The sequence below is a fragment of the Pan troglodytes genome, chromosome 12 (genome assembly GCF_028858775.2).
Source record: "Pan troglodytes isolate AG18354 chromosome 12, NHGRI_mPanTro3-v2.0_pri, whole genome shotgun sequence".
In the NCBI taxonomy this organism is placed as follows: Eukaryota; Metazoa; Chordata; class Mammalia; order Primates; family Hominidae; genus Pan; species Pan troglodytes.
In genome coordinates, this window is record NC_072410.2 from 49,901,632 (window position 1) to 49,925,777 (window position 24,146).

Consider the following 24,146-nt stretch of genomic DNA (forward strand, 5'->3'; position numbering starts at 1 on the left):
GTCTGGGCAATATAGTGAGACTCCATCTCAAAAAAAAAAAAATAAATAAATTAGCCGGGCAAGTAGTGTATGCCTGTAGTTCCAGCTTCTCAGTAGGGAAGTGGGAAGGGGCTGAGGCAGGAGGATCGCTTGAGCCTGGGAGGTCAAGGCTGCAGTGAGCCATGATTGTGCCACTGCTCTACAGCCTGGGCAACAGAGCAAGGCCCTTTCTTAAAAAAAAAAATTAGATTGCCTAGGATGGGCACATAGGTTGTGAGAGAGGGGCCTTAGAGACAGACTAGAGGTGAGAAATAAACTAACCCCAAACACTTCTGATTACACCATACATTTGGTACTTGATTATTTTCAACTTAGGACCTTATTGTATCTGCCTTTGTAGAGTTTCCTATTTGGTGTAGAACACGATAATGTATCAAGCGTATCAAGTTTTTATTTTGTCTTCCATTCTCCTGATTTTCTTCTCCCATTCCAACGAGACAGCCAGGCTTTGGATACCATTGGCAGAGCTATTAGCATGGCAAAGCAGAAAGGAAAGCAGTCAGAAGGAAATCTAAATTCCGTGCTGGGTTGATGCTCCCTGGGGAAGAGGAGCAGGCTAGTATCTGAAGGAATAAAGCTGAAGTGGAGAGGGCAGAGAGGAAGGGAGAGCCCTTCAAGATTTGGGGGTGGTTCCCAAGCAGGCAGGAACCCTAGGCTGCCCCCTTGGGGCACCTGGGAGAGGTGGTGAGATGGTAGAAAGGGATGGCCTCTGAGTGGACTCCAGACCCCAGGGGTCCTAACCCCACAATACTTCCTAAGGGGAGGAGTGGTCTGGGAGTCGTAGAGCTACCTTACAAGGTCACCAAGGCTGGGGCAATAAGCATCTCTGTTGGAGATTCCCCTAAATGTTCTGCTCTAGGAAAGCCCCCCAGGTCTTTTCCCAACCCTGGATTGGGACTGAATTTCCCAGTAATCCAGCAGAATGGGGATTTGGAGGTAGATTTAAATTGATTGAAGGGAATTGAAGTAATGCACCACTTCTTGCATACCCAATTTATAAAACACAATGTCTACTTGCTTTGTGTATGCTATACCAGCTTCCCCAAATAGATGAGAGATGCTCTCTGAAGGTACAGATCACCTTTATCATTCGTTTGGTCATCAAATATTTATTAAGCACCTACTATGTGTCAGGCACTGATTTAGGTTCTAAGAATACATTAAACAAATCAGACATGGTCCCTGCCTCCCCTTGGATTTACAGTCTGGTGAGGGAGAAAGAAAACAAACACACAAACAATTATTATTTAATTACAAACTGGGATGAGTGGGATGAAGGAAAAGAATGCAGTCTTCATCGTAGCCTTAGATGATCTAACTCAGGAGCTGGCCCCTAAGCCAGTGCTGTACCAGTGAGAGGAACCAGGGGAACTAAGATAGCCCATGCCTCTGCTCCTCTATTGGAGCAGCATCTTGACCTGAGGCCTGGGCCCAGTGCTGCATTCTAGAATGGTCAGGCTCTCCCTATCCTTTCAATTTTGACTTTTAATACTGCAACTTCAATTGCCATGCTCAAGTGGTCCACATTCTGTTTGTTACCGTCTCTAAGGAGATAATTAACCTAAGACCTATGACCTCTGACTTGTCATGCAGCTCTCAACATAAATACAAATTGCAAAAGCCTGAAGAGGTCCAGGTCTTGGTGTGTTTGAGGGCCTGAAAGGTGGCTGATGTGGTTGGAGGGGAGTGGACACAGGAAGAGGGGAACAGGATGCAGCTGGGGGTGGCCAGGGGGAAGGTGCCCAGGGCCATGGTATAGTTTGGATTTTATTCTAGGTGCAATGGGGCCATGTAAGGATTTAAGGTAGAGAAATGTCTGTCACATTTGGGTTTTAAAGCATATCCCATAATGCCAAGTATTAGGGTAAACAGCTGTCTGTTTGGTTGCTTGATGATTACTTGCCGAATTTGAATTAAACTAGGGGTTGGTGGCTAGAGGGAGAGAATCCCTCTCTGGAGATGCTTTCCTTAAGGCTAACGGAGACAGGCAAGTGAAAAACCTCAAAGTTCAGAGTTGAAGCCCTTCAAGTTTCCAGCAACTTTAAAGGATCCCTGTCACAGCCAGATGCTGGAAAAGTTGATGAGTTGCCCTAATTTCTTCTTGTTCAGCTTTTCCCTTTTCCAGTCTGACAAAATTATAGAGGAGCATTTTTTTTAATCCCTTGTGCTTCCCAATTTAGACTAATGTGTCAGAGATTCCAGGCCATTTGAGTAGAGCAAAGTACTGTGTGAAGCTTACAATTATAGGGGACAGATAAGTCAGGGTGAAGGATGGGGAGGAAAGCTGTCCACTCATAGAAAGAGAACTCTGAGCAAAGGAATGGACCCCCAAAATCAAGATCACAGAAGTTGTCTCAGGCAGGGACATGTGGGCGAGGTCTGAGTTCCTTACTAAGCCCCGTGGAAACATGGGTGATGTCAGTATGATTGTGGACTCAGGGGCCTTGCAGAGCAGGAGGGTGACATCACTGCCCAGGGGACCCAGTGAGCTCAGACTCCAGGGAGGCCCCGAGCACAGTCCCCAGTGACACCTGGAACAGCAAACATGGCCAAGAGGGCCCTGGGGGCTGAGCTGCTTTTGTTGCTGCTCAATTATCATTCTTTGTCTTTATCCTTCTGCCAGCATAGAATCATCCCTGGATACCATGGAGAGAGACAGAAGGAAGGAGTATTGATGCAATTGATGCACTGCACCTAGGAAACGTTAGGCCTTATAGGGAGACATATTTCTTCCTCTAAGAGAACCATCTGCTGGAACAGATCTCTGCCTCCAAGAAGCTCATGGTATACGTGGAGAGGCAGACTTGCAAACTATTAAAAGCAAAAATAAAAAATAAAAATAAAATAAGAGCTGTATGAGCTTTGAGGTTATGCCTGGCTACTAACTTCAGTCTGTTACTTGATTATTAACCATCTGACCTTGAGCAAGTTATTTAACCACACTGGGCTTCAGTTTTTTTAATCAATAAAATGAAGACAACAATTCTTGGCTTACAGCAGGATGATCATGAGGATTAAATGAAAAAAGTCATATTATAGTCCTAGCACCCAGCAGGTGCTTCATAAATGGTGGCTGTGATTATTGCAATGACTCAAAGTCACACAGTGTGACAGGAACAATATAGAGTGATTGCCTGCCTGGGGTGGAAGGGAAGTCTTCTCTTTACAGAGGAAAGCTACACAAGCTGGATCTCAAAGAATGAATTCATCAATTAAGCAACAGAGAGGAAGGGGAACAGCATTTCAAACATGAAGGGCAGAATAGGCTGGGCGCCATGGCTCACGCCTGTAATCCCAGCACTTTGGGAGGCCAAGGCAGGTGGATCACTTGAGGTCATTCGAGACCAGCCTGGCCAACATGGTGAAATGCCATCTCTACTGAAAATACAAAAATTAGCTGGGCATGGTAGTGTGCGCCTGTAATCCCAGCTACTTGGGAGGCTGAGGCAGGAGAATCACTTGAACCTGGGAGGTGGAGGTTGCAGTGAGTGGAGATCATGCCACTGCACTCCAGCCTGGGCAACAGAGTTAGAGTCTATCTCAAAAAAAAAAAAAAAAAAAAAAAAGCAAGTAGTTTAACTTATTTCAGTTCAAGCTATGCTAACTAAGTACCTTCTCTGCCAGGCCCTTTTTTAAAGTGCTGGGGCCACCAAAGTGAATATAATGTTAAGATTGACACTTAATTTAAGTACTTTGCATCTATTACTTCAATTTAATCCTATGAGGTAGGTACTAGTATCATCCCTATATGATGGATTAGGAAACTGAAGCATAGAGAGATTAATAATTTGCCGAATCACACAACTAAAAACTGGTAGAGTCAGGATTTTAAACTATACAGTCTGACCCCAGAGCCTGTGCTCCTCACTACTCTGCAATGAGAGAAAGAGCTGTCCTGTGGGTAAAAAAGTGGTAAAATCATGTGATAACTTCTAGGACAGAGATATACACAGGAGATCATGAGGCTAAAGGGGAGAATGAGATCATATAGGGAAGAATCCCCAGGGGAGAGGGTAACTCTGCAGTTAAGTCTTACAGAATCAGTGTGTTGTTCCAGGTGGAATGAAGAACATTAGCAAAACAATGTTAAGACTGAAGGCAAGTAGACTGGTTATAATAGATCTGATGTGAGATGCAAGGACCTGGACTAGGAAGGGATGGATGAGATAAAAAGGAGTGAACAGAAAAGCAAAATTAGCAGGACTTGGTTGTCTATTGGATGTAGGACATGAGGAAAAAGGAGGAATCCAGGATGGCCACCAAGTTTCTGGTGAGAGCACCTGGGTGTCATTAACTGGATGAATTTGAGACATGAGAGAGCATAAAATCAATTTTGAAGCACCTAAGAGATATTTAAGAGTAGAATCCTTCAACAAAATAGTTGGAGACTTCATTATTTTCATTATTCCATTTTCAATAATGGGTAGGACAACTAGGAACAAGAGTACGATAGGTTTGAATAACAGCAGAATACATATTCTTCTCAAGTGCACATAGAACACTCTTTTTGATAGACCACACAAATACATTTTAAAAAACTGAAATAACGGCCGGGCATGGTGGCTCACGCCTATAATCCCAGCACTTTGGGAGGCCGAGGCAGGCGAATCACCTGAGGTCAGGAGTTTGAGACCGGCCTGGCCAACATGGTGAAACCCTGCCTCTACTAAAAACACAAAAATTAGCCAGGTGTGGTGGTGCATGCCTATAATCCCAGCTACTCAGGAGGCTGAAGCAGGAGATTTGCTTGAATCCGGGAGGCAGAGGTTGCAGTGAGCCAGGATCGCGCCACTGCACTCTAACCTGGGCAACAGAGTGAGATTCCTTCTCAAAATAAAATAAAATAAAATAAAATAAAATAAAATAAGATTGAAATAACACAAAAGCTGCGTTCTGCACCACAATGGAATTAAGTTAGAAGTCAGTAGCAGAAGGAAATTTGGGGATTCACAAATATATAGAAATTAAACAACACCTTTGTAATAACCAGTGGATTAAAAACAAAATCACAAGGGAAATTAGAAAATTTATCAAGAGGAATGGAAATCAAAACACAACATACCAAAACTTACTGGATACAGCTAAAACAGTACCAAGAGGGAAATTTATAGCTATAAATGCATATATTAAAAAGGAAGAAAGTTCCCGAATCAATAGCCTAATCTTCTACCTTGAGAAATCAGAAAAATAAGAGCAAACTAAATCTAAAGCAAGCAGAAGAGAGGAAATAATAAAGATTAGAGGGGCCAGGCGCAGTGGCTCACTCCTGTAATCCCAGCACTTTGGAAGGCCGAGGCGGGCGGATCACGAGGTCAGGAGATCGAGACCATCCTGGCTAACACGGTGAAACCCCGTCTCTACTAAAAATACAAAAAATTAGCCGGGCGTATTACGGCGGGCGCCTGTGGTCCCAGCTACTCAGGAGGCCGAGGCGGGAGAACGGCGTGAACCCGGGAGGCGGAGCTTGCAGTGAGCTGAAATCGTGCCACTGCACTCCAGCCTGGGCGACAGAGCGAGACTCCGTCTCAAACAAACAAGCAAACAAAAAGATTAGAGAACAAATAAATGAAACAGAGAATAGAAAACAATAGGGTAAGTCAATAAACCAAAAGCTGGTTCTTTGAAAAGATCAACAGAATGGAAAAATCTTTAGCTAGACTGACCAAGACAAACAGAGGGAAGACCCTTCTTATCCAAAAACTTGTAACTTTAATAAAGAAGTGCAAGAGTTGGCGCTAAAATCTGTAAAATATTTTTGTTTTGTAGCTAAAAAAAATTGATAAAGACCGAAATAAATGGAAAGGTATGCCATGTTCATTTATCAGAAAAGTTAATATTCTTAAGATGGCAATACCCCACAAACTGAACTGCAGATTGAAAAAGTCCTTATCAAAACTTACTAGGTAGCTGTTTTTGTTGTTATTGTTGCAGAAATTGACAAGCTTATCCTAAAATTCTTTTGGAAATGTAGGGACCTAGAATAGCCAAACAATCTTGAAAAAGAAAAACAAAGTTGGAGGACTCACCCTTCCTAATTTGAAACTTACTAGAAAGTTACAGTAATCAAGAAAATGTTGTATTGACATAAAAGTAGAAATATGGATGCCTGAAATATAATTGAGAATCCAGAAATAAACCCTTACATTTATGATCAATTGATTTTCAACAAGAGTGACAAGATAATTCAATAGGGAAACAATAGTCTTTTTCACTGAATGGTATGTGGACAACTGGACATCCACATGAAAAAGAATGAAGTTGGGGCCCTACCTCACAGCATTTATAAAAATTAGCTTGAAATGGATACAGACCTGAGCTAATACTATAAAACTCTTAGATAAAAACATGGGATAAACATTCATTGGCTTGGGTTAGGCAATGGCTTCTTAGATATGATACCAAATGCATAAACAACAAAAGAAATAGATAAATTTAACTTAGCTGACATTTTATCCTTCAAAGACCTCTATCATGAAAGTGAAAAGACAATCTACAGAATGGGAGAAGATATTTGTAAATCACATATTTGATAAGGAATTTATATCCAAATATATAAAGAACTGTTACAACTCAACAATAATAATAACATAAAATAAGCCAATTGAAATATGGGGAAAGAATCTGAATAGACATGTCTCCAAAGAAGATATACAAATGAAAAAGATGCTCACACCATTAGCTATTAGGAAAATGCAATCAAAACAATAAGATGTCACTTCATACCCACTAGAATAGCTAAAATGAAAAGAACATACAAAACCAGGCTGGGAGTGGTGACTCATGCTTGTAATCCCAGCACTTTGGGAGGCCAAAGCAGGCGGATCACTTAAGCCCAGGAGTTTGACAGCAGCCTGGGCAACATGGTGAAATCCCATCTCTATAAAAAAGACAAAAATTGCCAGCGGTGGTGGCTTGCAACTATAGTGCTACCTACTCGGGAGGCCAAGGCTGGAGGGTCACTTGGGCTGAGTTCAAGGTTACAGTATATTATGATCATGCCACTACACTTCAGCCTAGGTGACAGAACAAGACCCTGCCTCAAAAAAAAAAAAAAAAAAAAAAAAGTTAAACATAGAGTTATCATATGACCCAACAATTCTACTCTCTATGTAGCTACACAAGAGAATTGAAAACATCCAGCCTGGGCAACATGGCGAAACCCCATCTCTGCAAAAAATTTTAAAGATTAGCTGGGCATGGTGGCATACACCTGTAGTCCCAGCTCTTCAGGAGGAAGGCAGAGGTGGCTGAACCACCTGAGGTGGGAGGCTGAGGCTGCAGGGAGCCATGATCATGCCACTGTACTCCAGCCTGGGAGACAGAGTAAGACCCTATCTCAAAAAAAAAAAAAAAAAAAAAAAGAGAATTGAAAACATATATCCATATAAAAACTTGTACGTGAATATTCATAGTGGCATTACTGACAATAGTTAAAACATAGAAATGGCTCGAACGTCTATGAACTAATGAATGGATAAAGAAAATGTAGTATAGCTATACAATGGAATATTATTTGGCCACAAAAAGCAATGAAGTACTGATACATGTTACAATATAGATGAATGCTATGAACATTAGGGTAACTGGAAAAAGTCAGACACACAAGGTTGCATTTTATATTATTCCATTTATACGAAATGTCCAGAATAGGCAAATCTGTAGCGCTAGAATAGTTTAGTAACTGGCTAGGGCTGGGAAGGTTGGGTTGAAATGAGGACTTACTGTTAATAGGTATGGGGTTTCTCTTTGGGGTGAAGAAAATGTTCTAAAATTGATTGTGTTGATTGTTGCACAATTCTTTGAATATACCGAAAACACTGAATCACAGAATCTATGAGAATAGGAAAATAGCTCTTGTTATATGCTGCTGCTGTTAAGTTTGGCATGACTTGTAACGTAGCAATAGTACTGGAATAAGGGAGTTCTCATACAGTGATGTCTTTTTTTAAATGAGGAGGAGTGAGGCAAACTACTCTGTGTGCATGTGTGTGTAGTGGAGTTCTAGAGCTTGGGAAAATTAGTGAGGTGTTTCCAGTCAAATAGGTAAATATGAATGTGAATTTACTAGGGGCAGGTACAAGGCATTGGGGAAGGGAGGCACACAGACCTTTGCAGAGATTGGTACCTAAGGGTAGTGGCAGCACCAGTTTGCATGTTTGTGCTCTCTTTTCCAGTTGCCCTTGGCACTTCAGGTGCATAGGACTAGAGAAGGGTGATTGATTCACAGTTGGCATTTGGAAGGCAGTGCAGTGAGAGGACCAGGGCCAGGCATTGAAGATGATGATGGAAGAACAGAACCATCAACTTTGTCTCAGAAAGGCTATAAGGGATATAGTGTTATCAAAGGGAGGCCAAAGCTCATTTAAGGGAGGCGGTAGCAGGAGTATTCTGGGAAAAAGTTAAAAGAGTCTGGCTTAAAGTACAAGTCAGTAGCGAGGAGGAATTAAGAGCAGTGAGGGAGAGAGATAGTCTGAGGGGTTTACATTTGGAATAGTAGTCAGGGGGCCATTATGATTGGAAGCAAAGATGAAATTGTTCTGAGTCTGTCTTCTGAACCAAGCTCTGAATGAAGCTTGGAGGACAAACTTCCAGAGACTGATCTTTGTCCCAGCCATGTTGGCACAAGGCAACCAGTCCATGGATCTGCTCAGGTGCAATGACTCACCCCAGGTTTCTTGTCTTTGTGTAGGACTGGGATGGAACGATCCAAATTTGTGGCTATTGAATAAATAATAATAGGTGGTGGTTTATCTGTCAGAGAGAAGATAGGAAGGAGTCAGAGCTGATTTTGTCATGAATTCAGAAATTCATTTAAAATATTGAGTTTTTACCCAGGCATAGTGGCATGCACCTGTAGTCTCAGCTACTGGGAAGGTGGAAGCAGGAGAATCACTTAAGCTCAGGAGGTCGAGGCTACAGTGAACCATAATCGCCCCACTGCACTCCAGCCTGGGTGACAGAGCCAGACCCTGTCTCAAAAAATAAAATAAAATAAAATAAAATAAAATATTGAGTTTGAAGTGGTAGCAGGATTTTAAGCAGCAATGCTCAGAAGGCAGCCAGCATCTGGGTCTGAAGTTTAAAGGAAAACTTTGAAAGTCAAATGTAAAATTATTTTTTACCCTCTGGGATTAAATGAGATCACTCAGGGAGAGAGTGGGAAGTGGCTAGAAAAGAAGGCTGAAAAGAGAACCAAGCTTGTAGATGGACTAAAAAACATGGTGGAGAAGACTAAGAAGCTCAAGTACAATGGGAGCAGAATTAGAAGAGTGAAGTGCTCCAGAAGCTAAGGTAAGATAAACTTTTTTGAAGGAAGTGTGTATCAGATAGCTATTGTCACAAAAAAGTTATGTAACCAACCAACCCAAAAGGCAGTGGCATACAACACGAAGTATTTGTTTCTCACTTAAGAGGCTGTAGTCAGCTGGGGTGGTTCTAATTTAGGCTGCAGTTTGTAGATTGGCTGGGTATCTCTGCTCAACATGTCTTTCACTCTTCCTGGACCAGTGGGCTATACTAGGCATGGACTTCTCATAGTGTTTGAGACCAGAAAGGCAAGAGAGCAAGACCAACCATTTAAGTGCATTTCAGGCCTCTCATTAACACTTGTCTATCCCATTGGCCAGAGCAAGTCACATGGCTGAACCCAAAGTCAAGAGTCAGGGGATGATACTCCACCTGTAGTGGGAAGAACTGCAAAATCGCCTGACAAGTGAAGAACTGGGAATAATAATGCAATGAACTACAGACAGGTAGTCAACCAGGCCTGCACTCTAACATTTTGTGAAGACTTGAGTTAAGGGTATGAAAGGGGGCCCACTCCCCTTTTCTTCCTATTTCTCGGTTCCATACAACATCTGCAGTCAACTATGTCAAATAATGAGTAGAGGTCAGGTAGGATGAAGGCTGGAAAATGCTTTTGGATTTGGCAATCAGAAAGTTTAGGATCACCTTGAAAAGTTGTTTGTCTGGAGTGGTTTGAGTTAAGACATCAAGAGCAAGGGAGAGGTAAAGAGGAGGAGTGTAAAATACATTTCCAAGGAGTGAAGGGAATGGAGGAACTGGAATAGCTCAGGGAGCCAGGTTGAGGGAATTACCTTTGGTTGTAAAGACTCAAATGTGTGTTTACTGGTCAAGATAAAGCAAAGAGGGGAGACTGAAGCTCTAAGAGGGAAAAGAGATTATGACAGGACTGTTACAAAGAGATGGGAAGTCGACTTTGGAGAATGACAGGCTCTCCATTACTTTTACACAGGACATGGGTGGAATTGGGTGAAAAGATGGTGAAGGGGAGGGAAAATGAGGACTTAATGATGGATGGTAGGCCTGTTGATAAAGTGAGAGACAAAGGTATCTCCTAAGAATGAGAAGGATTGGGAGTAGAACTAGGGTTTTAAGTAGAGAGGAAAAGCTTATAAATAGATTCTGTGAGCCAGGTGTGGTGGCTGGTGCCTGTAATCCCAGCTACTGGAGATGCTGAGGCGAGAGGATTGCTTGAGGTCAGGAGTTCAAGACGAACCTGAGCAACATAGTGAGAACATCCCCCCATCTCTACTTAAAATAAATTTTTGTTTAAAGAAAAAAATTAACTTGATGCTGTGAGCAGGATTAGAAGTCAAAGGATGGGTGAGGAACCCTGAGGTTCCAAATGATATTGAGTAACATAAATGTGTCAGTGCTAGTTGCCATGGTTACAGTCATTTCCTGATTTCAATAGAAGGGTGTCCTGTGTGTGACTGGCTGGGGCAGGTGTGGCAGGTGGTAAAGGAATTTACAAAGACAGTCATAGGTAATGAAAGGCAGATTTATTCGAGAAAGTATGAAGATACATTGCAAGGTGCAATGGGCAGCATAGCAGAGAAGGAGTTGTCTGCAAAGAGGCAGGGGTTGGAGGGAAGTTTTTTAGAATCGTACTGGAGGGGGATACGTGCAGAATGAGGTATTGGGAACAGGATGTTGTGCCAGCGGGTTGTCTGTGATTAGTCATCTCTCAGAACAATTGTTCTACCCCATCTGGGACCCCTTCCTCATTGTTGCTTACTTATCTTATCAGGACTTCACAAAAGAGGAGAGATTGGCAATGTGGGTATGGTGGAAGATCAGTATGTTAAAGGAAGCTAGAAAATTAGAGAAGGTTTAGTCAAATTGGTGGTTCATGGGGATACACGCGGGTAGCAGCTAACTTATTCCAACAAGCCCTGGGCTAGGCCCCCTTCCATTAATTATTTCTAATTCTTACAGTTGCCTAAGGTATAGGTTATAAGCTCCATTCTTTTTGAGACAATGTCTTCCTTTGTCACCCAGGCTGGAGTGCAGTGGTGTGATCATAACTCACGGCAGCCTCAAACTCCTGGGCTCCAATGATCCTCCTGCCTCAGCCTCCAGAGGAGCTGGGACTACAGGCATGCACCACCACTCCTGGCTAATCTTTAAAATTTTTTGTAGACATTGGGCCTCTCTATGTTGTCCAGGCACATTGGGTCTCTTTATGTTGTCCAGGCTGGTCTCAAACTCCTGGCCTCAAGCAGTCCTCCCACCTCAGCCTCCCAAAGCTCTGGGATCACAGGTGTGAGACACCTCAGCCGGCCTTATAAACTCTATTTTATGTTTGAGAAAATTATAGCTTGAGGAAGCCATATAACTTACCCAAACTCACCCGCTGATTAATGGAGAAGCCAGGAAGCAAACTCAGATTTCTCTGAATTGAAATTTTGGATAGAAGAAATTCCATCCAAATTTGTCTTAGATAAAAGGAAAATATACTAATGATTATATAGAAATCAGGGATTATCAGGATTAAAGTGCAGGTCTCATAGAAATTAGACAGAGGAAGAAGTGACCAGAAAAGAGTCAGAGAGAGGAATTTAATAGTCCTGGGGGAAGAGCAGTGTTTATGGAATATAGCAGGTCCTTGAATAACCAAATAATGTCATTTTGTTATAATATTGGAAAATTGAAAGATAGCTCAGAGCTGTCTGAGTTTGTGAGTTATGCAAAATTTATCAGGCTGAGAGAGACCTGAGTATGGGGCATTAGTCCTACCCCAACACCCATGCTTGGGGCAATTGTTAAAATACATTTTGTTCCTGACTAGCTGCCTCACCCATTATCTTCATATTCCTGGACTTTGTGACACAAAGAACAATTTATAGCCAATCAATAGCTTATATTATTTTAATGTAAATTCTTGGTAAACTTAAAAACTGCCTCTTGTTTTTTCCTTTAAAAACTCACTTGCAGCTGGGGGAGGTGGCTCACACCTGTAATCCCAGCAATTTGGGAGGCTGAGGCGGGTGGATCACCTGAGGTCAGGAGTTCAAGACCAGCCTAGCCAACATGGTGAAATCCCTGTCTCTATTAAAAATACAAAAATTAGCCTGGCATGGTGGTGGGAGCCTGTAATCCTAGCTACTCGAAAGGCCAAGGCAGGAGAATCGCTTGAACCTAGGAGGCAGAGGTTACAGTGAGCCAAGATCACGCCACTGCACTCCAGCCTGGGCAACAGAGTGAGACTCCATCTCAAAAAACAAACAAACAAACAAACAAACAAACAAACAAAAAACCCCACCCATTTGTAACTGGCCAGGTGTGGTGGCTCATGCCTGTAATCCCAGCACTTTGGGAGACTGAGGCAGACAGATCACCTGAGGTCAGGAGTTCGAGACCAGCCTGGCCAACATGGCGAAACCCCGTCTCTACTAAAAATATAAAAATTAGCTGTGCATGGTGGCAGGTGTCTGTAATCCCAGCTACTTGGGAGGCTGAGGCAGGAGAATCACTTGAACCTGGGAGACGCAGATTGCAGTGAGGCAAGATCATGCCACTGCACTGCATCCTGGGCAACAGGGCGAGACTCCGTCTCAAACCATCCCCTCCCCCGCAAAAACCCCCAAAAAACCATTTGTAACTGCCACTAATTGAAGTGTGTATTATTCAGGGCAACTTGAATCTATGCTCCCAGGTGGCCCTCTTCAACCCTTGTGCTTGAATAAACTCTTTTTAAATTAGATTCTGAACTTTTGGATTTTTTAGGTTGACATTTGATGAGAAAAAAATAGATTCCCAGCCAGGGCCACTGTCTGTGTGGAATTTGCACATTCTTCCTATGTCTGCCTGCATTTTCTCCTGGTACTTTGGTTTTCCTCCCGGTACTTCAGTTTTCCTCCCACATCCCAAAGATGTTCACGTTAGGTTCTTGGCATCTCTAAATTGTTTCTGAGTGAGTGTGGGTATGTGTGTGAGTACACCCTGCCATGCAATAGCATTCTGTCCAGGGTTGGTGCCTATCTTGTGTCCTGAGCTATTGGGATAGGCTCTGGCCCCCTGCAACCCTGAATTGGAATAAGCAAGTTGGAAAATGAATGAATACAACTTAATGTACAAGAAGACATCCTAAAGTATCTGATAATTGTTTGGTGCACAACAATAAATGATGCTGTACTAAAGCACTCAGTGATTGTTTTTGAACCTTGGGTAGGAGGTACTCCTTATAATTTTTGCATTGTAAACATTTATTCCTTGATTTAACCCACCACCACTACAATTGCTGTCACTCACTGGTTCACCAAAAAGTGGGTAAATCATTATCTTATTTGTTTTTATTAATCTTTTTAAAATGTATATCTAGCTCTTATTTCAATATTTAGCAATGGAAGTGTTTTGGTATTTATTTAGAAGTTCGATGATTTTTTGAGATCAGAAATAGGCTGTAGAAACTTAACTCTTGTCTATATCAATGAACTGTGGTAAAATTGGTTTCATTATACACAGTTTCGCTTAAAGTTTCAGTTTCCAAGAACCTATTGGTGATTTTAAGTTAGGACTTACTATATTAAGGTAGAAGGTGAAGCCATGAATGGATTGTCCATGTGGCACCAGGAACCTGGCTGGGATACTTGGGATTGATGAGTGAAGTCAGAGTGGTCAGCACACACAGTCCCAATGTTGAAATTCCTTGGGATCATGATAAGGAATGGGGTGGAGAGAAAAACTGTTGAATAAGGAAATTTCCCTGACCCCTTTGTGGGTGGGAACTGGAGTGCACAGGCACTGGCAGGGGTGAACTCCACTCACTTGCTGCTCTACCTATTGTGGGAGGGAGAGGGCAGGTGACTGTGTGCAGGAGCTGGGACGAGCACCTTTGGGCACCAGCAAGACTCAACTCCATATTGGTCCTGTGGCAGTATCTAGGGGAGGGAGCCCGTGACCCCTGAAGCCCCAGAGGAAGTGTTACAGTGTCCTTTTAGCTTTGTCATCCATGGACAGCTTAAATGTTAGCAGCTCAGTGGAGGATCAGTGTGACAGACTTTTGCACCTGCACCCGGCATCCAGGAGGAATGAGGTCACACAGAGTTGAAGATGGTAAATGTGGGATATTTTATTGCTGAGGAAGATGGCTCTCAGTGGGAAGGGGAGCTGTAAAGGGGACAGAGCAGGAAGGTAATTTTCCTTCAGAGCTACTCCATCAAGCTGTCCCTTTGAAGTCAAGCCCCTTATCTCCAATGTTCAACCATAGTCTCTGATGTTCAGCTGCTTCTCCTCTCTGCCAGTAGAGCCTGGGGTTTTTATGGGCACAGGATGGGGAGCGGGGCAGGCCATGGGTGGCTTTGGAAAAGGCAACATTCGAGCAAGAAAACAGGGATATATGTTCTCACTTTGGGCTGTGGTTCCAGGCTTGAGGGTGGGGCCCTTGCTGGGGACCTGCGCTCCTCTGCCCAGAATTTCCCTACCTCCTGTCCCTAAAACTGTGAGCCAAGAAGTAACATTTCGGAGAAATATGGACATTAGTAGATAATTATGGCATAATCTGATGCCCTAGACTTCAAAGGAGAGTTAGGGAATCAGGGTGTTGAAACAACAGCCTAGATGTGGCAGTGGAGAGCAGTGAGAATGCTGATGCTGCCTATCTACTCATGCAGAAGAGAAAACCAGTTCATTCTAGGTAAGTGGAGGGATGTGGTTTTGTGAAAAGGTCTCCAAGGTGATTTGGAAGGGTTCTCAGAAATGGTACAATCCATTATATTAATGTAGAAGCAGAGATAGAGTGGCAGAATGGTCACATAATAAACTCGTGGCCGTGAAGGGCCTGGGTGGGGCAGCATGGGCTACTGGTTAGGAAATAGGCCTTTGAATCAGATTGACCTGGTTCGAATACCAGCTTCATTACTTAATGGATGTGAGATGTGGGGTGTTGCCTAATATTTCAGCTTTCTTATCTGTAAAATGGGACACGTGATTTTTACTGCAAAGGATTGTTGTAAGGATTTAATGAGGTTGATATATGTGAAGTACTTACTTTGTATATTGTGCTTGGCACACAGAAAGTGCTCAGTGCATTTTTTGGTTTGTTTTTGAGATGGAGTCTCACTCTGTCACCTAGGCGGGAGTGCAGTGGCGTGATCTTGGCTCACTGCAACCTGCGTCTCCCAGGTTCAAGTGATTCTCCTGCCTCAGCCTCCTGAGTAGCTAGGATTACAGGCACCTGCCACCATGCACAGCTAATTTTTATATTTTTAGTAGAGACAGGGTTTCACCATGTTGGCCAGGCTGGTCTCAAACTCTTGACCTCAAGTGATCCACCTGCCTCGGCCTCCCAAAGCGCTGGGATTATAGGCATGAGCCACTGTGCCCAGCCTGCTCAAAACATTTTAACCACTAATGCTGGAACTGAATCAATGCGACTCACATTCTTTCTATTTGGAGGACATAAACATTAGACAGGCCATCTTGCCATCTTCACTGGAGGTTTCCAATACTGCTTACTGCAGACTTGTTCCTGTTGCTGAGATGTGTGGCCTCTGGCCTCTGTGGAGGCTCACAAAAACTGCTGACAGTAGCAGAAGCTAGTTTAACTACTGCTGAATATATGTCGTCTATGCAGCAGCCTGGATGGGTGAAAAACTTGCTGAGTGAGATGCTAAAATGGGTGTCTGAAGGGACCCTCGGTCATGTATTTCAAGAGATCTTTAGAAATACAAAAGGCTCCATACTCTCCCTACCCCTCCTACATCTGTTTGGAATTGTTTAAACATGAGTAATGAAACAAAACGAGGACAGGCAGAGATTATCTAGAGACAGACAGGTTTATCAACTTGCTCTCTTCCTGGCAAATCAGGACTTGTAACCCATTCCCCTTACTACTGGTTTGTTTATTTTTAAAATGCATTCTTAGGTAATGACTACTATTTTTATTAAAAAAGCAGTGCATGCACAAGGAAAATAATTCCAAGAGTGCAAATGATAATTACAAATTACCTTCTTACTACTTCAGACTCCTTCTTTCCAATTTTTTTTTTTCCTGGATGCCATTACTGTTAACAGTTTTTTGGGCATTTTTTCAGACATATTCTATCTATGTAATATTATATATATGTATATGTGTGTGTGTATATATATCAAAGCGTATATATGAGTATTTATTCTTTTAAAAAACAAATGAGGACAGAGTCTACATATTGTTTCATGCCTTGCATTTTTCCACTCAACAACTACAACTTGAAGACAGTTTCATGTATGACCATAGAGTCTTTTGTCTTTCTTTTTAATGATTGCATAATAGTCTATAGTATGGTTGTAGCACAAATTATTTAGCCTAAACTTCCAGTTTGGTTCTTCTCTCATGCCTTTTTTTTTTTTTGTCAGTGGAAACTCTCTTCTACTAGTCACTGTGGTACTAAACCTTGGAGTAATATCTAACCTTTTTGGTATCTAGTAAATCCTGTCAATTCTCTCTTTTTGATGTTTTTCCTACTTGTTCATTCTTTTTCATTCTCATTGCTGCTTCCCTGGTTTAGGCCTTCTCATCTCCTACAGTGTTGCCTTATCTCCAAATTCTCTGTCTCTGCACATCTTGCACACTTGCCCTTCACCAAATTTCCTAACGCCCACATTTTGATTGTGTCACTCCTCTTAAAAACCTGCACCTGTAATCCCAGCACTTTGGGAGGCCGAGGCGGGCGGATCATGAGGTCAGGAGATCGAGACCATTCTGGCTAACACAGTGAAACCCCGTCTCTACTAAAAATACAAAACATTAGCTGGGCGTGGTGGCGGGCGCCTGTAGTCCCAGCTACTTGGGAGGCTGAAGTAGGAGAATGGCGTGAACCCGGGAGGTGGAGCTCACGGTGAACTGAGATCCCGCCACTGCACTCCAGCCTGGGCGACAGAGCGAGACTCAGTCTAAAAAAAAAAAAAAAAAAAAAAAAAATTAGCCGGGCGTGGCGGCGGGCGCCTGTAGTCTCAGCTACTCCGGAGGCTGAGGCAGGAGACTGGCATGCACCCGGGAGGCGGAGCTTGCAGTGAGCCGAGATCGCCCCACTGCACTCCAGCCTGGGCGACACAGCAAGACACTGTCTCAAAAACAAACAAACAAACAAACCCCAAAAAAACCTTCAGTGCCTTCCCATTCATTGTGTTACGTAAAAACTCAAGCAATGATTAATAAATCCGATTTTTAAATTGTAACTGATGAGTTCATGAAATGCAGATGCCTGGATCAGAATCTCCAGGTGTATGACTGTCAGTCAGTCTGTATTAAAAAAAAAATGTTTCCAGGTGCTTCTGTTGCAGTTGGTTGTTGGATCAGTGGAACCATTAGAACAAAGTACACATTTCTCAGCCCAGTATTTAAGGCTCCTCGTAATTTCTCTCCAGCGAACCTTTCCAGACCCATCCCTTACTACTACGTCTTTACACGTCAGTGCAAATGAAATTCTTTTTGGCTGTCTGGATTCTCCTCACACCTTCCAGTTATGCCTTTTAACCTCCGAAACCCAGTGTCTTTATGAAGCCTTGGCAACCGGAAGAGATCTCTGAACTCCATTATCGGAACTGGCTTACAGCTCACAGTTTCGAATTCTCCAGCTCCCCGTGTCTCCCCCACTAGATTGTAAGGCCTCTGTCAGACATTAAGTTAGACTTTATTATTCGCGCCGACGGAGCCTTGGCACTTTGTGGCAAAGGTGGTAAACAAGAATTTGTAGGTTTAGTGCCACTGCCTGACTTGATCATCACTGTTTACGCACTGTCGTTAACTGTTTTTGCTTACAGTGGGCTTCAACAAGTATTTGCGGATTCCATGTATGAATGAACGGAATCCAACCTAGCATTTCCCAGAGAACTACAAATCCCAGCGGACATTACGCAGAACGCCGACGGACGTGGTGACGCAAGGGGGCGTGTCGAGCCTGAGGGAGGGGTCGGCCTGCGGGTAGCCAGAGGCTGGGGCGGCTGTGGAGCCTGTGGTGGGAGCGGCATTGTGGGGCAGGGAAAAGGTGAGCCGAGCCGACGGAGGGGACGCGCTGCGGGGCGCCCCCAGTCTATGGAGCGGGGTAAGATGGCGGAGGCGGAGAGCCTGGAGACAGCGGCAGAGCACGAGCGGATCCTGCGAGAGATCGAGAGCACTGACACGGCCTGCATCGGGCCCACGCTCAGGTACCCCGGGTGCCGGGACCACAGAGGGGCGGGAACGGGCGGGACGGGGCAGGCTCCTCTGGGTCGGGCCTCCGGCCGGCTGTCCCCAGGTCCGGCGCCGGCCCCTTCCTTCGGAGAGACCCTGCATACCGGGCGAGGCGGGTCTCCCTTCGCAGCCCCGACGCGGGGTCCCTTCCCGGCGCCCTACAGCCCAGTGACTCAGGACGCTCCCGCTGCCTCCCTCGGGGCAGGAGCAGCCTTCGTTCTCCCTCCGAGGCTGGTCCGGCGCTGGGGAACGAGAGGGCGCCCGACAGATGGTGGTGGCTCCCGGCAGATCTTCCCCCTGGGGACATCACCCTTCTCCCTCCGTCTCTAACTACGTCCTGCCCTAGACAGGAGTCCTGCTCTTCAGACAACACAGAATTTCACTCCATGGTCTAGTGCTCGAAATCAAAGTCTTGCCTCAGAATCACAGCCACTTCTCAGAAACGAGTCCCTGGAAATCCTAGGCCTGGATGGAAGTTTCCCCAACCCGCGCCCCTCTCCTGGGAGCCGCTGCTCCTTTATCCCTGCCTCCCTGTTACGAGGACGACCCTCGCCCACGGTGCAGCCTCCTCATCGCTGGGGAAAATTGACCCTGCTGCCGCCCCCCAGTTATCATTTTTTTTTTGCACGCACATCTCCATTTTATTTGGAGATGTCAAAAGAAATCCCTACTTACCTCAACTTATTTAACAAATTTAGGTAGCACTTGTTACATAAAGTCCAAGACGTTGTATAAAGTGATTTACAAATGCAACTTATTTAAGCTACAAAACAACCGTATTAGGTAGGTTCTATTACTCTACTTTTACAGACAGGGCACAGATAGGTTAAGTGACTTGCCCAAGGTCACAGAGAAAATAAAGTGGGGGACTCAGATTCCTACTCGGATAGCCTGGACCCAGACACTTAACCACTGTTTTGCCTCAGCTGGGGATTATCGGCTACCTGTACTTCCTGCTGGTAACTACTCACTAAGCCCAGTTTTGAACTACTTTCCCCCTTCCCCTCATGTTACTGGTGTCCTAGAACGAACTCATCCTTATCCCTTACTGTTATGCATTCTGATCATGCAGCCAATACGTAGATAACTATTCCTACCCTCCTTGCACAGTCTTGGGTCACTGCCCCTCCCATCAGAAAAGTTATTACTCACTGCTTGCGTTTTCTTGGGGTAAGTTGACTCAGGAAAGACTAATTGGAGGGCAGGCTGGAAATTACTCCTCCTCTCCACTTGCACAGCTTCCTTCTCCAGGACACATTGTTAGCACATTTCTGCCAGTACCACCCCTGGTCATAACTATCCTTAGTAGTTTGCCTTTTGTCTCTTTATTTATTAAAAATAATGGCAAAAACCGCAATTACTTTTGCACCAACCTAATATTCATTTATTGAGACAGGGTCCCCTTTTGTCTCCTAGGCTGCAGTGCAGTGATGTGATCGTAGCTCACTGCAGCCTTGACTTCCTGAGTTAAGATCCTCCCACCTAAGCCTCCTGAGTAGCTGGGACTACAGCTGTGCACCACCACCACACCTGGCTAAGTTTTAAACTTTTTGTAGAGATGGGATTTTGCCATGTTGCCCAGGCTGGTCTCAAACTTTTGGGGTCAAATGATCCTCCCACCCCAGCCTCCCAAAGTGTTGGGATTACAGGCATGAGCCACCGTGCCTGGCCCCTTTGTCCCTTAAAGTGACTTTTAGCTCCCTTTTTTGGACCAGTTCTTCCACACAGTTGCCTGTCTCTCCACCGACCCCCATTGCCTTATGATCAGGACCATTGTGCTTTTCTCAATTCCCATTTTCTTCAGCTCTTAAGGGTCAATGGTCCTACACACATTTTCCTGTGTACTTCAAATCATCTCTAGATTACTTATAATACCAAATATAATGTAAATACCATGTAAATATATGTTATACTGTATTGTTTAGGTAATAATGACAAGACAAATGTCTGTAGCATGTTTAGTGCAGTTGCAACCATCCTTCTTTTTTTTTTTTTTTGGGACAGGGTCTCACTCTGTTGCTCAGGCTAGAGTGCAGTGGCACAATCGCTGCAATCACTGCTCACTGCAGCCTCGACTTCCTGGTGATTCTCCCACCTCAGCCTCCTGAGTAGTTGGGACTACAGGCGTTCGCCACCATACCTGGCTAATTTCTTATATTTTATATAGAGATGGGGTTTCACCATGTTGCCCAAGCTGGTCTTGAATTCCTGGGTTCAAGCAATCCACCTGCTTTAGCCTCCCAAAGTGCTGGGATTACAGGCTTGAGCCACTGCACCTGGCCACTGTCCTTTTTTTTTGTTTTTTTTTTTCTTAAAACTTTGATTTGAGAAGTTGGTTGAACCTGCAGATACAGAGGGTCAACTGTATATACATTACGGTTTAAATATAAGTTACCCAGTCTCCCTAAAACTTGTTTCATTGTTATTACTGAGTTTTTTCACTGAAAAGTGGGGTTTTGTGTAGGTAGATGGATTAAGAGGTCTTTTGCCCTAAGGGGACACTGTAAAAAAAAGAAAGTTTGAGACTCATTACCAGTTTTACTTGCTTTTCTTGACTTCCTATATGATTATTATGGGCTCATCATTTTTGATCTCAACTTTTTTTTTTTTTTTTTTTTTTTTTTTTTTTTTTTTTTTTTAGCAGATTACACTGAATCTTACTGTCAGACCCAGGGTTCATTCACTTGAATATCCTATAATACAAGGAGTACCCACTGCCTTTGTCTTTAGTCTAGCTGTCCCTACCCATATTCATAGGGGATGATCTCACCTTTTTTCCTTATCCCGTTCAGAGGCAGCAGCATGCACAGACTTGATGTTTCAGATCCCATGCCTTACTTGGGATGTGCCTCTATTGTCATTATCTCCTGTTTTTCATCACTATCATGAAACAGGTTTGATTAAGGCAGTAGCTCTCTTGCCTTAACTACTCTCAGTTGTAAACCTCGAACTTTTCCTCTTCATAGTATGTCTTTCCTCTTTCTTCATCTTTTGAGGTAACATTGTGAAGGCACCAGATTCTTAACTGTTCGTGAGATGGGTTTTCTAGCTGAAGAGAAACTAACGAACAGAGAAAGTAAATTGAGAGTAGATATTAGATTAGTATATCTATCCCTAAAATACCTGCTCTTCAAAAAAATCCACTTGGCTATATTGCCTAACCAGACTCTTTCCTTTGCCAGCTATTATTTGTGTATCATTACTTGCTTTCTTTCTTTGCTATGATACTGGATTATTTTTTCCAGTCTTACTCCTTTTTGTTTGAGGAGTCACAGTGGCTTGACTTTTTCATTATATTACTATTATTATTTTAGTTTTGAGCTGTACATGCAATATTGGTAGATTCCCATCTATCATAAGGATATACCACCTCTTCTTTTTCATTGTGATTCTGAAAGGCCCAAGCATATCCACACATAAAGAGGGTGTTGCCTAGCAAACTCTTTTGGGAAAGTAGCTATCTCTCTCTTTGTCTTTACCTTAAAAATTATTTTGTTATCTGTGAGTCCTAATTTTGGAAAGAGGCCTATAAGATGTTAAAGCCTGCCTGTCCTGTTTTTAAAATAATGTTCATTCCTGCTTTGTGTTATAAATACTAAAATTTTGATGACAAATCATTTATGAACAATAGCTCCCTGTTTTCATTTTTCAAATCCCATCCCTATATCTCTACTTTTCCTTCACATCACTTACTCAGTAGAAGTCATTTCTTCACTTGGTACTCTGGGTAATAGCAATTAACATTCAGTCTAATTGTTGTTTAAGATTTTGTTTTCAAACTTAAAATTTAATATTGAAATACATTGCCATTAAAAAACAACTATATTGAGATATAATTCATGTATCATACAATTTACCCATTTAAAGTATACAATTAAATGGTTTTGGGTATGTATATTCGCAGAGTTGTGCAGCAATCACCACAACCTAATTTTAGAAAATTTTCATTACTCAAAAAGAAACCTTGTACCCATTAGCGGTCTCTTCATTCTGTTCCCTCTCTCTCCCTAGGCAATCACTACTTTTCTTCATGGGTTTGGCTGTTCTGGACATCGGGACATTTTGTATAAATGGAATCAAACAATATGGGTTTTTTTGGTAACTGAATGTTTTCAAGGTTCATCTATGTGGTAGCATGTATCAGTACTTAATTTCTTTTTATCGATGAATAATATTCCATTGTGTGGATATACCACATTTTATTTGTTCATCAGTTGATGGACATTTGGGTTGTTTCCATTTTGGGGCTGTGGAACAATGCTGCCATGGCCATTTGTATACTAGTTTTTGTATAGACATATGTTTTCATTTTTGTTGAGTATGTACCTAGGAGTGGAATTTCTAGGCTGTAAGGTAACTCTATGTTTAACATTATGAGGAACTGCTAGACTGTTTTTCCAAAGTGCATGCGCCATTTTACATTCCTGTAGCAATGTATCAGGGTTCCAATTTTTCCACATCCTTGTCAACACTTGTTATCATCTTTTTTACTTTGCCATCCTTGTGGGTGTGAAGTTGCATTTCATTGTAGTTTTGATTTGCATTCCCGTAATAGCTGTTCTTTTCATGTGCTTATTGGTCATTGTTTATCCCTTTTGGATCCTTTGCCCGTTTTTACATTGGGTTATTTGCTTTTCTTTTTTTGGTTGAGTTGTAGGAGTTCTCTATGTATTCTGAATATGTCCTGTTATCAGATATATGATTTGTAATACTATATCCTATTCTGTGATTTGTCCTTTCCATTTTTTGATATCTTTCATGTTCTTAGCTTTTGCTGCACAAAAGTTTTTAATTTAAATTAATTCCAGTTATCATTTTTTTTCTTATTTTGTTTCATGCTTTTGATGTTATATTTAGGAAACTTTTGCGTAATGCATGATCATGAAGATTTGCTCCTATATTTTTTCTAAGTGTTATATAATTTTATCTTTTACATTTAGATCTGTGATTCATTTTGAGTTACTTTTTGTTTACGATGTAAGGAAGAGTGTCCAGTTTCATTCTTTAGCATGTGGATATCCAGTTGTTCCAACACCATTTGTTGACTGCTTTTTTTATTTTTTAAAAAACCCAGATTCCTGGTTGATTTATTTTGATCTCCTTATCAAGATTTATGTTCCTTATTTGTGGCAGAAATGTAACATTGAAAACCCTGTTATTGAGTTTATGTGATTTTTGCTAGCTAGCCTAACTTCCTTCATTTAGTATTCTCACCCAGGGAAGTTTGCTCTAGTTTTCAGCGAAACTTTTTCTCTTTTTAGCTCAATTCCTGTATCATAAGAATGATTTGATTACTATATTTGGTCTTGGTAAATAACTTTAGGGACTGATTATTGTCTTCTGGAATTATTTTGTGTCATACTACCCAGTCTTATGTAACATAAAGTATATTAATGATACAGTTACCTTTTTCACTGTTAAAACAGTATGTCAACATATGGAATTTGGAAACTAGATTAAAAATTGCTTACAATTCTGTAACACAGCTGCTGTTGTTTTGGTGCTTTTCCTTCTAGAACTTTGCCTTATATATTTTATTATTACAAAGCTTTACTTATGGGTGTAGGAATAATTTTCTGTCTTGCTTTTTTAAGTTGTTTGTTTATAAAGCTAGCTCTTTATAAACAAGAAACAAATTGAGGGGGATATT

At 42.5% G+C, this 24,146-nt stretch overlaps 1 protein-coding gene across 5 annotated transcripts in view; it reads left to right on the top strand.

The window, feature by feature from the left end:
* Positions 1–18,216: 18,216 nt before the first annotated feature.
* EXOC6B (exocyst complex component 6B) overlaps positions 18,217–24,146 on the top strand; it is a 652,710-nt gene continuing 646,780 nt past the window's right edge. For 2 of the 5 annotated variants that reach the window (XM_054678524.2, XM_054678525.2), the window contains exon 1: positions 18,218–18,471. In XM_054678524.2, the coding sequence (XP_054534499.1) occupies positions 18,359–18,471 (113 nt within the window). In that variant the 5' untranslated portion in view covers positions 18,218–18,358. Of the gene's footprint in view, positions 18,472–24,146 lie in introns of all 5 variants that reach the window. The other 3 variants (XM_515544.9, XM_024354433.3, XM_063789728.1) reach the window with 3 other exon arrangements.